The sequence below is a fragment of the Oncorhynchus keta genome, chromosome 34 (genome assembly GCF_023373465.1).
Source record: "Oncorhynchus keta strain PuntledgeMale-10-30-2019 chromosome 34, Oket_V2, whole genome shotgun sequence".
Classification (NCBI taxonomy): Eukaryota; Metazoa; Chordata; class Actinopteri; order Salmoniformes; family Salmonidae; genus Oncorhynchus; species Oncorhynchus keta.
Genome location: NC_068454.1, coordinates 32,283,991 through 32,297,932, shown reverse-complemented (window position 1 = coordinate 32,297,932; position 13,942 = coordinate 32,283,991). Strand labels below are relative to the sequence as shown.

At 42.5% G+C, this 13,942-nt stretch overlaps 1 protein-coding gene across 1 annotated transcript; it reads right to left on the bottom strand.

Annotated features, from left to right (window-relative positions):
* Positions 1 to 838: 838 nt before the first annotated feature.
* On the bottom strand, positions 839 to 13,383 carry LOC118366957 (isocitrate dehydrogenase [NADP] cytoplasmic). Its single transcript, XM_035749823.2, has 9 exons — positions 13,198 to 13,383; positions 11,522 to 11,650; positions 5,150 to 5,441; positions 4,159 to 4,261; positions 3,554 to 3,731; positions 3,126 to 3,277; positions 2,246 to 2,386; positions 1,912 to 2,074; positions 839 to 1,821 (listed from the first exon to the last, which is right to left on the bottom strand). The coding sequence occupies exons 2-9, from the start codon at positions 11,641 to 11,643 to the stop codon at positions 1,728 to 1,730; spliced, it is 1,245 nt and encodes a 414-aa protein (XP_035605716.1). The 5' UTR covers positions 11,644 to 11,650; positions 13,198 to 13,383; the 3' UTR covers positions 839 to 1,727.
* Positions 13,384 to 13,942: the final 559 nt, after the last annotated feature.

Sequence of the window (13,942 nt, the reverse complement as noted above, 5' to 3'; positions counted from 1 at the left end):
ATTCTCTCTTTCTCTCTCTCGGAGGACCTGAGCCCTAGGACCATGCCCCAAGACTACCTGACATGATGACTACTTGCTGTCCCCAGTCCACCTGGCCGTGCTGCTGCTCCAGTTAACTGTTCTGCCTTATTATTCGACCATGCTGGTCATTTATGAACATTTGAACATCTTGGCCATGTTCTGTTATAATCTCCACCCGGCACAGCCAGAAGAGGACTGGCCACCCCACATAGCCTGGTTCCTCTCTAGGTTTCTTCCTAGGTTTTGGCCTTTCTAGGGAGTTTTTCCTAGCCACCGTGCTTCTACACCTGCATTACTTGCTGTTTGGGGTTTTAGGCTGGGTTTCTGCACAGCACTTTGAGATATCAGCTGATGTACAAAGGGCTATATAAATACATTTGATTTGATGATATTAAAGAAGCTACAGATGATATATTCATTCCACTTCAGTGACTGAGTAATGGCTCAGTCCTGGATGTCAGATTCAATCTGACAACCTGTGATACGGTACATTAATAGTAGTCATGTTGGTTTGTATGATTACATGGATACTGCTTTGTACCCAGGGTTACTTTGCAAACCTACCATTATATTCAGTTTTGAGAGCAGTTAAAAGGAATATGCACATACATCGTCACAACAACCAATCATGAAAATGTCAAATGGATTACAATGGCACCATCTGGTGGCAAACATTAAGAGGAAAATGGTATTTCCACACATTTCCAAAGCTGTTCTTGTAAGATATAGTGGAGCTAGATAAACAGCTCTTTTTTTCTTTTTAACATTTGGCTCGATTGGTTAATAGACAAGAAAAAGTAAAAGCACAAGACCATAATAAAATAAAATATTTATTGAGTTAATATTCTAACCACACACACCATCGAGTACCAACCAACAACACGATACTGGCAGACGTACATTGACACTGGTTTCTGTATTTGAGGAGTAAAGTGTTAAGCTATGGATTATACACACAAAGATAACAAGCAGGCCCACAACAACCCCTTCCACAACCATCCATAAGGAGTAAGTGATGCTAACACCTTTGTGTGAATCAAAGACCACGTGAAGTCAAATCAAGCAGGCTTTCGTCTACCACAGTAGTCGACATGGAATATATTATGTGTGACACAGATCAATTACTTGACATAAAACAAATAAGGCAACAAGTGTAAGACGACCCTCAAACAAACTCAGGCAGGACAATCCACTATTACTGATCACTGACTGACAACACTTAAAAACACACAAGTCATCATAATTTTTTTTTTTAAAGTGCAATTATCGCAAAATATATTACTGACTGTGTGCAGTCTGATTTCTGGAACCATCTGTATGTGTGGTATTGACAGTCATAAGATCATATTTGGCAGAATCCTAACTTGGATAATCACATTTAACTCGCAGATCTCTTAAATCATGATAAACATGAGTTTGCTCATGGATCTCAAGTTAAGACTCAGGACACTTAGACTGGATGAGTGTTACCAGAAGATATGGCTTTGCTATAGTGGTGAATGATCGGTGGAGGGGCCTCAGCTCAGCCTACATCCCCTCCTCCTGGACAAGGAACCACCATTAGCATACAGCCTCCTGGAGATGGGAATGATTGATTCAGTACTGTGTCGAACAGTCCCTCCGTCAGTGGTTTAGTGTTGGCTTGGGACCCATAGTCCCGGGTGTCAACAGTGTGTGTGTGTGTGTGTAATTGAGAGCTAAGGAGATCACAGTTTGGGTTGGTTGGACATCTTGATCTTCAGGTTCTCCGCCAGCTTATCCAAGAATTCAAAGGTATTCAGGTAGTCTGAGCGTTTGGTACTAAGAAAGGAGGAGAGGGGAAAAGAACGTTTGAATGTCTAGTTTCATAATCAGGTTTACTGTGTGTGTGTGTGTGTGTGTGAGACTCACTTTGCCATGCCTTTGACACAAATAGCCAGATCCTTGGTCATGAAGCCAGCCTCGATGGTCTCAATGCAGACAACCTCCAGGGCCTCAGCAAACACACACAGCTCTGCGTTGTCATCCAGCTTCGCCCGGTGCAGCAGCCCCCGCGACCACGCAAAGATGGACGCTGCGCACACACGACCATAACACATAAGGGACATCTTTTCCTAGGTCCTTGTATTGCCTTTATTTTTCTTGGCTGGTACATTCAGATCTAAAAACTGTGAAAAGGAAGAAGCTAGACTAGAGGATTTAAGAGCAGGTATTATCAGTCAGAGATACAGTTTTTTCTATTTACCAATGGGGTTGGTGGAGGTCTCCTTGCCCTGTTGGTGCTGTCTGTAGTGGCGTGTTACTGTTCCGTGGGCAGCCTCTGACTCTACTGTACGACCGTCAGGACAGATGAGCACACTGGTCATCATACCCAGGGACCCGTAGCCTGGTGGACACACAAATACATTGAATACATCTGTCGCAAAGTGCTGAACAGCAACCTGGAGCTAAAAGCTTGTACAGCCAGAAGGGGCGACTGCTTGTTGTTTTTTGCCACAGTCTCCTCATTATCCTGGAACTCCTGTTGCTATTTCTATCAGAATACAGTGTATAGTCTGCCTTGAAAACCTACAGCTAAGGTGAGAAATATAGCAATGTAGCCAATGACATTGTTTTCATTCAGAAAGCCTAGCTAAACAGTAAATTACCTTGTGATACTGTTTATCCCTCAGAGCTAGCTACTGTAGTACACAATCTCACCTCGTGATACTGTTTATCCCTCAGAGCTACTACTGTAGTACACAATCTCACCTCGTGATACTGTTTATCCCTCAGCTACTGTAGTACGTACACAATCTCACCTCGATACTGTTTATCCCTCATTTATCCCAATCAGATACTGTTTATCCCTCAGAGCTACTACTGTAGTACACAACTGTTTATCCCTCAGAGCTAGCTACTGTAGTACACAATCTCACCTCGTGATACTGTTTATCCCTCAGAGCTACTACTGTAGTACACAATCTCACCTCGTGATACTGTTTATCCCTCAGAGCTAGCTACTGTAGTACACAATCTCACCTCGTGATACTGTTTATCCCTCAGAGCTAGCTACTGTAGTACACAATCTCACCTCGTGATACTGTTTATCCCTCAGAGCTAGCTACTGTAGTACACAATCTCACCTTGTGCTACAGAGTCAGACTGAACGTCTCCGTCGTAGTTCTTGCAGGCCCAGATGAATCCTCCATCAGACTTCATGGCCTGAGCCACCATGTCATCAATCAGACGATGCTCATACCAGATCCCCTTCTGCTCAAACTTAGAGCGGTACTCCCTGCGACACACACGGGAACAGGTCTGAGGACAGGGTTTACGCACCTAAACCTCAAACTGTCCATTCTAAACTAGTGAGTCATACATTGAAGAGGCATGGTAGTTGGGGGTGAGGTGGGGGGGGGGCTTGCCTGCCATTGACCATATATCAACCATTTTTTTAATGATAATGATCATGTTTCATGTGTATGATCTTCTTCCTGAAAACTATATTGCCAATAGGGATAATAATGATTTACTCGACTTGATTAAATGTTCTGCGGTTAGGCAGTCTTACTTCTCGTAGATCTCCTGGAAGATATCTTTGAAGCGTCCGTCATACTTCTTGAGGATGGTGTTCTTGGTGCTGAGGTACAGAGGCCAGCCTTTAACCAGGCCCATCTGGAAGGAGCTGTGGGCAAAGTCCCTGATGGAGCTGTCGGTGTTGTACATCCCCAGAGCCACACCACCTGAACCTGGAGGACAGAGAGACGGACACATGCATCATTCTCATGTAGATACGGTACACAGTCACACAAACACACACAAAGAAACATCCATGCACACACACACACACAGCCTCATTAAGACAGCCTTTTCTCATTCAAACAGAATGATGGCGCCAACCTTAAATCAAAGTTCAAAGTTTGTCTAGAGTAGGTTCAGGAAAGGGAGGTCCATGGCTGATTTATCCTACAAGCAGAGTTAAATCAGATAACGCTGGTTTCATTTTGTAATATTTACACTGCAAACATAATGTAAAGATAGCCTATGGTGCCAGCCTGGGTACATCGTATTGACTAACACAGTGTTATATAAAGGGAGACAATCTGTACTGGACATTATTGCCTATACAAGAACAAAGATATATATTTTCATCGACAAGTAAACATGTTGCTTGACCTTCAAAGTCGTGGACGACAAAGTTCATTGGCTCCCCAGACTTGGGTGTGAATTTCATCTCCAATCTCCCAGGCCCTGGTACTACAAAGTCTGTGGCCTTGTACTGTGAAAAGAGGCAGGAGAAGAGGTCAATAGATGTAATATAGACAGGACTCCATCTAGTGGAGGAAGACAGCAATGCCACCCAGTGTGGTGCAACAGGCAATAATGGCAGACCCTGGGGTTGTGACCCCACTCTCCAAGGGCATCTCAGAGGGATATGCTAACAGTTCTTTATGAATAGATGACAGGTTACAATGCTGTTGTATATTGGGCTAATATGAAACATTGTTCCGAATGGCTTCTACCAATCAGGAGTGTGGATGCAGCAGAACAAGCAAATCGAGAAATAGCAGTAAAACAAAACATGTATCATGCATCCAGGCCGTAACGTGACACGATTCTCAACAATCAGTAACCAATCCAGCGCTCACCTCATTTGTCATTTGATCATATTAACTAAGGCATGGTGCCAAGTACATGTTCTATTATCCTCTAGCTGCTGTACAGTATGAATGATGTAGCAGTTTCAGACTTGGATCCAGGGAGACAAGTATCAACATCATGGTCCAAAGGGCAACAGATCCACTTAATCAGTGACTGACTGAGCCTTCAGCAACAACACCAGGCCCCTGCCTGCCCATCTGTCTCCCTGTGAGCAGGCCTGACAACCACAGCTCTAGTCGGCATGAGGTTAACTTGTGATCAACTGGGTTGGTTACTGATTTTGAGATCGGTGTACAAGATCTCCCTTCAATGAAAACGTGTTAACAGATACAAGGAACTAATAAACACATTGTGTCATCTATCAATTACCTTCAAAAATGGTAGATTTAAGGAATCGAGGGCCTTGAGAGCAACCTTGAGAGACTCATTAGGGGTGAAGGGAGTAAAGAAGGGTTGATGAATGGTTAGTAAGGGTTCTACTGCTGAACGGTTGGTAAACGGTTACCTGGTCTCCGTGGGCGTGCCTGCCGATGATGATGGGTTTGACCCAGCCGGGCACCAGGCGGGGGATGTTCTTACAGATGATGGCCTCTCTGAACACGGTGCCTCCCAGGATGTTACGGATGGTCCCGTTGGGCGAACGCCACATCTGCTTCAACTTGAACTCCTCCACCCGGTTCTCGTCCGGCGTGATGGTGGCACACTTAATGCCCACGTTGTATCGTCGCGTCGCCTCCGCCGCCTCAATGGTAACCTTGTCATCCGTGGCGTCGCGGTTCTCCATGCCTAGGTCGTAGCTGATGGAAGTACAGGGAGGGGGTAGCAGAAGAGAGGAGCAGGGAAGGGGGTAGGGATAAAGTGGAATTTAGTTAGTCAGGATTCATGAGAGGGCAAATGCCATGATGTGTGCCATGACTTTGGATGGAGTATCAATAGACCCAGTCACTACAAAGATGCATTGTGTCCCACCACCCGCCAACCTCTTTTTCCACTTCTGCTACTCTCTATTCATCATTTATGCATAGTCACTTTAACCATACCTACATGTACATACTACCTCAATAAGCCTGACTAACAGGTGTCTGTATATAGCATCGCTACTCTCATTTTCAAATGTCTTTTTACTGTCGTTTTATTTCTTTGGCACACACACACACACCTTTTTTCCCCTCGCACCATTGGTTAGAGCCTGTAAGCATTTCACTGTAAGGTCTACACCTGTTGTATTCAGCATGTCACTGTATTCAGCGCACTTGACAAAAACTTTGATTTGATTTGATACAGGCGTCCTTCCTAACTCAGTTGACGGAGAGGAAGGAAACCTCTCAGGGATTTCAACATGAGGCCAATGGGGAGTTTAAAACAGTTAAGAGTTTAATGCCTGTGAAAGGAGAAAACAGAGGATGGATGAAAAACATAGTTACTCCACAAAACTAACCTAAATGACAGAAAGCAATTCATTCACTTGTCCTGAATACAAAGTGTAACATTTAGGGCAAATCCAAGACAACATATTACTGAGTTCCACTCTCCATATTTTCAAGCATAGTGGTGGCTGTATCATGTTATGAGTATGCTTGTAATCGTTGAGGACTGGGGAGTTTTACCAGGATAAAAAACAAAACAGAATGTAGCTAAGCCACGACAAAACCTGGTTCATTCTGCTTTCCATCATACATTGGAAGATTAATTCACCTTTCAGCAGGACAATAATCTAAAACACAAAGCCAAATCTACACTGGAGTTGCTTACAAAGAAGACAGTGAATATTCCTGAGCTGCCGAGTTACAGTTTTGACTTAAATCTACTTGAGAATCTATGGCAAGACCTGAAAAAGGTTGTCTAGCAATGATCAACAACCAATATGACAGCTTGACGAATTAATAAAATGGACAAATGTTGCACAATCCAGGTGTGGAACGCTCTTAGAGACTTACTCAGAATGACTCACAGCTGTAATCGGTGCCTAAGGTGATTCTAACAAGTATAGACTTAGGGGGTTGAATACTTACCTAAATCAAGATATATTAGTGTTTCCCCCCCCCAACTTTGACATTAGTGTTTTGTATAGATCATTGACAAAAAAATTACAATGAAAAACATTTCTAATCCTACTTATTAACAACAAATTGTGGAAAAAGTCAAGGGGTATGAATACTTTCTGAAGGCACTGTTGAAGATTCTAACAAACAAAAAAACTCAGTCTCTACCCGCTGCTGCATGACTGAACAAATGAATAGCTCCTCTGAAAGACCCAACACATCCTCGCAAGGGATGGGGATGCTCTGCTCACAACAACAAGGTAGTGTAGGAAGGAACACCAGTTTCATCACCCCACAAAAATGGAACTTTGTGTGCACACGTACTACCAAAAAGAAAAGACTAAGCATAAAAACCCAGAATTTGCTTGTAGGCCTTTCCTTGTGGAAACTGAGGCCTTCAGAAACTACTCTTCATCCAGTTCTCATTCCACTCCCCTCACCCTTAGCCTAGTATTACAACAATGTGCTGCACCACAGAAATACTGTACATTAGATAAGAAATATTAGGATACACAACCACAGGTCAGCACACAGTAGAGGTGTAACCCAATGTCACTGTGAAACACCACACACAATCTCTGAGACAGTGTGAAACAGCACTACAGGCTTTGTGTAATTGTGTGTGATGGAGATAAATAGCCCTCTCAGGAGGCAGTGCTGTTTATGAAGTCTGAGGGATTGACCAAGATGACCCTTCCACTCACTCCACATCCCCCACCACAATGAATCCATTCCTAAAACTAATGAGGGTGCCCTACAGACACACAGAAACCGAGACAGCAGGAATAACACAACCCACCAAGAAGCCCCCCCACCTCAAGCTATCAGTTAGGCATTCTTGCTTGACCAACTTCACAGATGCCATAATTTGATACATTTTTTAAAATTACTAAAAAAAATAAAACTTCCCTGGACATTTCTAATGAGAGGTCATGGGTTTGGAACGCTTGGAGGTTTGTATGACTTGACTGTGCTCATATAATTACTATTACACCTTATCTTCTTGCATTAGTACTGAAAATATTGTGTGAAAAAAAGAAAAAAAAAACTCATAAGCTCTTACAAACCAACCTTATGGATTTCTTCCGGGCCATTAACATAACGGTCCAAAACTCAGTTTTGAAGTGGAGTTAAGACAGAGGGTGAGGTCATGTGAATTGTGATATTAACTGCACTGCAGCTGCACTCCTGTGTGTGTGTTAATTCTGTCAACAAAAATAATGAAATTCATCAAACACCCATTTTCAGTAGCAATTAACTAGAAGATAACTGCCTAAATAGACCCAGAAAAAACTCAATGGAAATCATTTTTAATTTCAGTTGATGAAAATGAGACTAAATTATCTCTGACTAAAATCTGACTAGTAAATGGATTGGGCAAGAGTTTTTGGAGAGATTGAACAGCTCTCCAATCTGGCTGAAACACATCATTGATGCAAATAAGGTACACGGCATGGCTACTCTCACGGTGCACGGCACAAGCTCCTCATAGCAAAGGGGGAAACTTTTGGAGCCACTTATCGTGTCGATTCAAACAAGACCGAATGCAACGTTTCCACGGAGAAGCCCCGGTCTTTCAAAGATAATTCATAAAAATCCAAATGACTTCAAAGATCTTCATTGCAAAGGATTTAAACACTGTTTCCCATGCTTGTTCAATGAGCCATAAACAATTAATGAACATGTACATGTGGAACGGTCGTTAAGACACTAACAGCTTACAGACGGTAGGCAATTAAGGTCACAGTTATGAAAACTTAGGACACTAAAGAGGCTTTTCTACTGACTCTGAAAAACACCAAAATAAAGATGCCCAGGTGCCTGCTCATGTGTGTGAACGTGCCTTAGGCATGCTGCAAGGAGGTGTAATGGATGTGAAACAGCTAGCTTAGTTAGCGGTGGTTCGCGCTAAATAGCGTTTCAATCGGTGACGTCACTTGCTCTGAGACCTTGAAGTAGTGGTTCCCCTTGCTCTGCAAGGGCCGCGGCTTTTGTGGAGCGATGGGTAACGATGCTTCGTGGGTGACTGTTGACGTGTGCAGAGGGTCCCTGGTTCGCGCCCGGGTATGGGCGAGGGGACGGTCTAAAGTTATACTGTTACATTGATGCTGTTGACCCGGATCACTGGTTGCTGCGGAAAAGGAGGTCAAAAGGGGGGTGAGTGTATTCCTGCAAGACAGGAATGTCAGTGTTCTGCCATGGCCCGCGAAGAGCACGGATCTCAATCCCATTGGGCATGTTTGGGACCTGTTGAATCGGAGGGTGAGGGCTAGGGCCATTCCCCCAAAAATGTTCGAGTACATGCAGCTGCCTTGGTGGAAGAGTGGGGTAACATCTCACAGCAGGAACTGGCAAATTCTGATGCAGTCCATGAGGAGGAGATTCACGGCAGCACTTAATGCCGCTGGTGGCCACACCAGATACTGACTGTTACTTTTGACTTTGAATCCCCCTTGTTCAGGGACACATTATTCCATTTCTGTTAGTCACATGTCTGTGGAACTTGTTCAGTTTATGTCTCAGTTGTTGAATCTTGTTAAGTTCATACAAATATTTACACGTTAAGTTTGCTGAAAATAAACGCAGTTGACAGGGAGAGGACGTTTCTATTTTTGGTGAGTTTATATTACCCTACTACATTCCTAAAGAAAATTTACTTTTTACTCCATACATTTTCCCTGACACCCAAAAGTACTTGTAATATTTTGAATGCTTTGCGGGACAGGAACATTTTTCAATTCACAACACTTATCAAGAGAATATACCTGCTCATCCCTACTGCCTCTGATCTGGCAGACTCATTAAAAACAAATGCTTTGTATGTAAATTATGTCTGAGTGTTAGAGTATAATTTAAAAACAAGAAAATCATGCTGTCTGGTTTGCTTAATAAGGAATGTGAAATGAGGAATGTGAAATGTGAAATATTTTATTGTGTGAATTTCCTCATCTACTGGAGTCATTTTCTATTAAAGTATCTTTTCTTTTATTCAAGTCTGAAAATTGGGTACTTTTTTCACCACTGGAGTAGACAGCATTGGCACCCACAAGTTGACTGGGAAAAATACTACCAACCTCAAGAGAAATCTGAAAGCGCACCATCCCAATATACCGTATATGTTCAGGTAATAAAATATTTATAATGCTAGCTAGTTAGTTTGCTCCAACCTAACAGAACTTGGATTGCAATTGAGCAACAGTATGTCAAGGGGCATGGCTCCAGACTGCAAACATTTAGTCACATTTTGACTTGGTTGCATCAGTGCTATTTGATCATCCTTATGGTCACATTAATCAAACGTTTCAAAACATCCTATTTTTCGGCAGATAAAACCATGATTTGGTCAAACGGTAAAGTGCATTATCCTCACAATTCCTTTAATGAAAGAGTCTACCCAGCTCCTGGGTGTCCTGATTGTACATTTCAAAATGCAATTGTGGGAAATACAAAGCTTTGGATGCAACTACTGTTGTTCTCAACTTTCTTTGGCTATATTTTTATTTTATTTGTCATCTCTTAATATTGAGCTCAATAGCAACTATTTTACAACCAAGATATTTGATATGGCTTTAAGATAGGAAGCATGCATCGGTCATTCCGAGTGAATCATGCATTCCTGCTTGGACATGTTAGATGAAACAACTTATTTATTGAATAGCCTACCACCTCAGTAGTCTATTACACAGTCTAAAGCACTGTGAATGATGTGATAACACCTTTTTTATATGGTGTGACGCCGCAGGGGAGAATTGGTGCAACCAAATCATGGGCTGGTGCTGCCAACTGAAAAAGTAATTGGCACCAGTGCCACCAGGAGAAAATGCTAGTCTGGAGCCCTGTCAAGGGGGGATTTTCAATCTGCTGCTGAGTAATGTGTTCTTCTGCCAATTTGGCTGTTGGGAAGAGAATCATGCGATAGAGTGTAATGCAGAAAACTATGTTTGTGCACATGGAAGTCAGTGATATTAAAATGGCCCACTGTTTGTCATTTTGACAATAACTAGACTGAATCAATATTCAAATGACAAAAATGTGACTAAGACTTAATGAAAGAAAACTAGACTAAATACAAAGAAATTGTGCCAAAATTAACACTGGTGTGTGTGTCATCAGTCCACAGTCTAAAGGGCATATACTGGCTGTGCAAAAAGGAGGAGTGGGAACTCAATGGACGGTACTAGAGAATGAGACTATAACTGTTCAGATATACAGACCAGAGTTGTACATCTTGAAAATTACATTTTGTTGATCGTCCTTGGTCAGTCAGTAGAGTAGGAACTACAGTGTGTGCAGATTGTCTGCAGGCTTGGATAACACATGGCTTTTTATGCTACACCTAGGGACAGACTTGTCCTCAGAATTTGAATATGCATTTGTCTATTCAAGTGATCAATTATTATACCAACTCCCTTTGATCTGGGCAGCACAACAGAAGCACACTTCTCTCTTATCTAATACTTAAAACACTCCACACATGCTGAACAGACATCTAACACAGGGTAGCATAAGAGTACAATAAAGAACAGGCTTAAGTGGCAATGCCAGAGAAGCCGGTGTACTCCTGGAAATTACAGGGAAATGGGTTTTCCTGACTGCGTGACCTGACCAGGAAAAAGAGAGTATCGACAATCAGGTAAAACCTGATTCACAGAGGAGCTGAAACAGATGTTGACAAGCTCATCTGGTGTGACAAGTCGTCTACACCCCCCCCGAACTGGGAGGGGCTACGTGAATTTCTCCAATAAGAAGCGCTCATTTTTATTGAAAAACGTTTCCGTTACAAAATGCTTCTCTATGGTGTTCACTAATGAATACAGTCAGCAGGTATAACTCACCTGTGCAGGTCCATCTCCAGGTAAGGGAAGATGAGCTTCTCCTTAATGAGCTCCCAGATGACTCTGGTCATCTCATCCCCCTGCATCTCCACCACCGACCCTGCCTTAATCTTCTGAGACATCCTGGAACTTGGGAGAGAGATAGACAAGGGAAGTCAGAGTCAATGGTAACAAGAAAGGGGCAACTGGCAAGCTTGAGACTATACTGCCAAGCCTTTTGAGCGTTGGAAGTTATTTCAGGAGTGATACTGTTATGACCAGGGACATACAGGAGAAATTACGTTAAGTGCCTTGCTCAAGGGCACACTGATTTTTCACCTAGTCTAATTGGGGATTCAAACTAGAAACCTTTTGTTTACTGCCCAAAAACCACTAGGCTACCTGCCACTTACCAGTGGCGTGTATTCACGAATGCCAAGGGAAGCCAGCCCCCCCCACTCCCCAAATATATGTACTAAATAAATATCTTTAGTTTCTCTGCGTTTCATACATTTCCATCAATTTGCAAGAGGATGAATGTAACTCACAGGAGAAAGCATCCGAGCGAGCAAAACAGCGCCCCTCGGTCTCACTACATGTAGGCCATATATCGGATGTTATCTGGTCCAAACAAGTATGACATTGTTGTCGCCCGTAGCATTGAAGGCAAGGGAAGCCAGCAAGCATTTGGCCATTGATTTTTTTTTTTAAGTATACAAAATTTGCCAATCAGCTTTGAGCGAGCTCCTCCTATCAAATCCCATTGGTTAATGTTGTCCTCCGGTGGCCAGCTAATATAATAATAATAATATATGCCATTTATCAGACGCTTTTATCCAAAGCGACTTACAGTCATGTGTGCATACATTCTACGTATGGGTGGTCCCGGGGATCGAACCCACTACCCCGGCGTTACAAGCGCCATGCTCTACCAACTGAGCTACAGAAGGACCAGCTAGTCAGCTAGAATTTGAACTTTTCTAAGTTAAATAAAAGGTAAAATAATAAACTCTGAGTGACATGTTTCAGTCTAACAAATACCTTGACCAAATTGTGTTTATACAACTATTTCCTATTTCTCTGAATGTGAACATGACAGGTAGGATATGTTCAGTTACTTAACCAATCAACAATGCAGTAACGTTACTGGTGCTAGTTTGGAGTAGATATCCTACATTGCTTCTTCTGAAAACGTTGTATCAATGTTCAATCATTCGACCCAGAAAGAGCAGCCCCAGAATGTTACACGATAACACACATGGACATCATATACTACCAACTCCTCCTCGTCATAGGGGATACATTGGCAAAGACTAGACGAAGTTATAAACTTTAGATCTCACGTTACAGTCTGTCTGAATGACCTAATGTTAATTCTGATTTTCTACTTCCTGAATGTATGTGAGCCGGGTGTGAAAAGAGATGTCATTATCATCCTTTACAACAAAGCTCCACACTTGTGAATGATTTAACAGGCCGACATCGCTGGCTACATTAAAACGATCTGAAAGCAACATTTGAATGCATTGTGCAGTGTACCCGTTTCATGGTTTAAAGGACCCCAATAGCTTTTGTTTAGTCCAACAATGGTTACTGTTGCAGAACACAATGGGGATTTGCGATGAACACACAGGTAAGCTTTAAGGCATAATAAGCGATTCTCCTGAAATGCATAAGAAGATGTTATGAATGCCTACCTTTGTTTTCTGCCTGAACCACAATCTGAACAAGTAATACTCGATGAAGCAATATAACGTCTTGTTCTACACCGACTTCCAAAAGTATCAACAGAGGCGTCAACCTCGTCGGCAACCGTGCACTCGCCCGCTCGAAAGACACTCCCTGTACCAATCAACGGAGATGTATAATCTAAAACAGCCAATACAGCAACCCCCACAGCTGTGGGAGCGTATTTATGGGCGGGTGTTGGGTAGGTGTTTGTTCAAGAGGGTCGGTTTGTGCTATGCTAATCATTGCAACATAAGAACCTGTGCATAACCAAGTTGTTTAGAAATTCATAAATTAGATCATCTGCGGTAGATTTTGACAACCAAAAAAATGAGCCATATGACATTCATACGCTTTCAAATAAACCTATTTCAAAAGATGTAGTTGGTAGGCTATCACCAAAGAGCAAAGGGCTAAACGAGAAGGATGACTGGGCCAGAAATCGGTCTTCTCCAGCAGAAGAAGTAGACTCCGTAACAGTGGCGTTTTTCGTTCACCAAGTCATTCGTTTTTGTATGGTGGTCAATGAGTGTCGAATTTGGTTAAAATATGAAGGGCTTATTGCTACGTGGCTTATTTGATCAAATATAAGTTTCGTAATGATTAGTTTGTTACGAGTGTACTGATAAGTAGGACACGTGAAATCCTGGTAACTTTGAAAAAAATACAATTGTGCCTGGTCTTCACACCACAGCCAAAGTCATAAACTCCACT

What these genes read in the sequence shown, in the direction of transcription:
- LOC118366957 (XM_035749823.2), bottom strand. Translation starts at nt 11,643, where the DNA reads ATGTCTCAGAAGATTAAGGCAGGGTCGGTGGTGGAGATGCAGGGGGAT. An exon ending in GGCACGCCCACGGAGACCAG is followed by an intron (nt 4,262 to 5,149) that starts GTAACCGTTTAC and finishes CTCTTTTCACAG; the next exon opens with TACAAGGCCACAGACTTTGT. An exon ending in TTCCAGGAGATCTACGAGAA is followed by an intron (nt 3,278 to 3,553) that starts GTAAGACTGCCT and finishes TGTGTGTCGCAG; the next exon opens with GGAGTACCGCTCTAAGTTTG.